At 46.6% G+C, this 631-nt stretch overlaps 1 protein-coding gene across 1 annotated transcript; it reads left to right on the top strand.

Annotated features, from left to right (window-relative positions):
- Window positions 1-4: 4 nt before the first annotated feature.
- LOC107682287 (phosphoinositide 3-kinase regulatory subunit 4-like) lies at window positions 5-628 on the top strand (the record flags this gene model as incomplete). Its single annotated transcript, XM_016478574.1, has 1 exon — window positions 5-628. A coding segment is annotated over one exon (624 nt), but the record flags the coding sequence as incomplete, so codon positions are not given.
- Window positions 629-631: the final 3 nt, after the last annotated feature.

Below are 631 nucleotides of genomic sequence, written 5' to 3'. Positions count from 1 at the left end.
GAACCAGCTGGCTGGAATTGCTCCATCACAGATTCTTTCAGTGGACAGTTACTTCTCTGACATCCATGATTATGAATATGACAAAAGTCTGGGCAGTACACGGTTTTTCAAAGTGGCCCGGGCGAAACATAGAGAAGGATTGGTTGTGGTTAAAGTCTTTGCGATCCAGGACCCCTCTCTGCCCCTAACCAGCTACAAACAAGAGCTGGAGGAGCTGAAAATCAGACTGCACTCCTGTCAGAACTGTCTGCCTTTTCAAAAAGCCACACTTACTGAGAAAGCAGCCATACTATTTCGACAATATGTTCGGGATAACTTGTATGACCGTATCAGTACGCGGCCGTTCCTCAACAATGTGGAGAAGAAGTGGATCGCCTTCCAGCTCCTCAATGCTGTGGACCAGGCCCATAAATCTGGTGTGCGTCATGGTGACATTAAAACAGAGAATGTTATGGTGACAAGCTGGAACTGGGTGCTTCTCACAGACTTTGCTAGTTTTAAACCTACATACTTACCTGAAGACAACCCTGCAGATTTCAACTACTTCTTTGACACGTCCAGGAGGAGAACGTGCTACATTGCACCAGAGAGATTTGTGGATGGCAGCATGTTTGCCACAGAAAGTGACCAG

This window comes from Sinocyclocheilus anshuiensis, unplaced genomic scaffold (assembly GCF_001515605.1).
Source record: "Sinocyclocheilus anshuiensis isolate Anshui unplaced genomic scaffold, SAMN03320099.WGS_v1.1 C32007047, whole genome shotgun sequence".
Classification (NCBI taxonomy): Eukaryota; Metazoa; Chordata; class Actinopteri; order Cypriniformes; family Cyprinidae; genus Sinocyclocheilus; species Sinocyclocheilus anshuiensis.
Note: the sequence above shows the minus strand (reverse complement) of the source record. Positions and strands in the feature narration are given on the sequence as shown.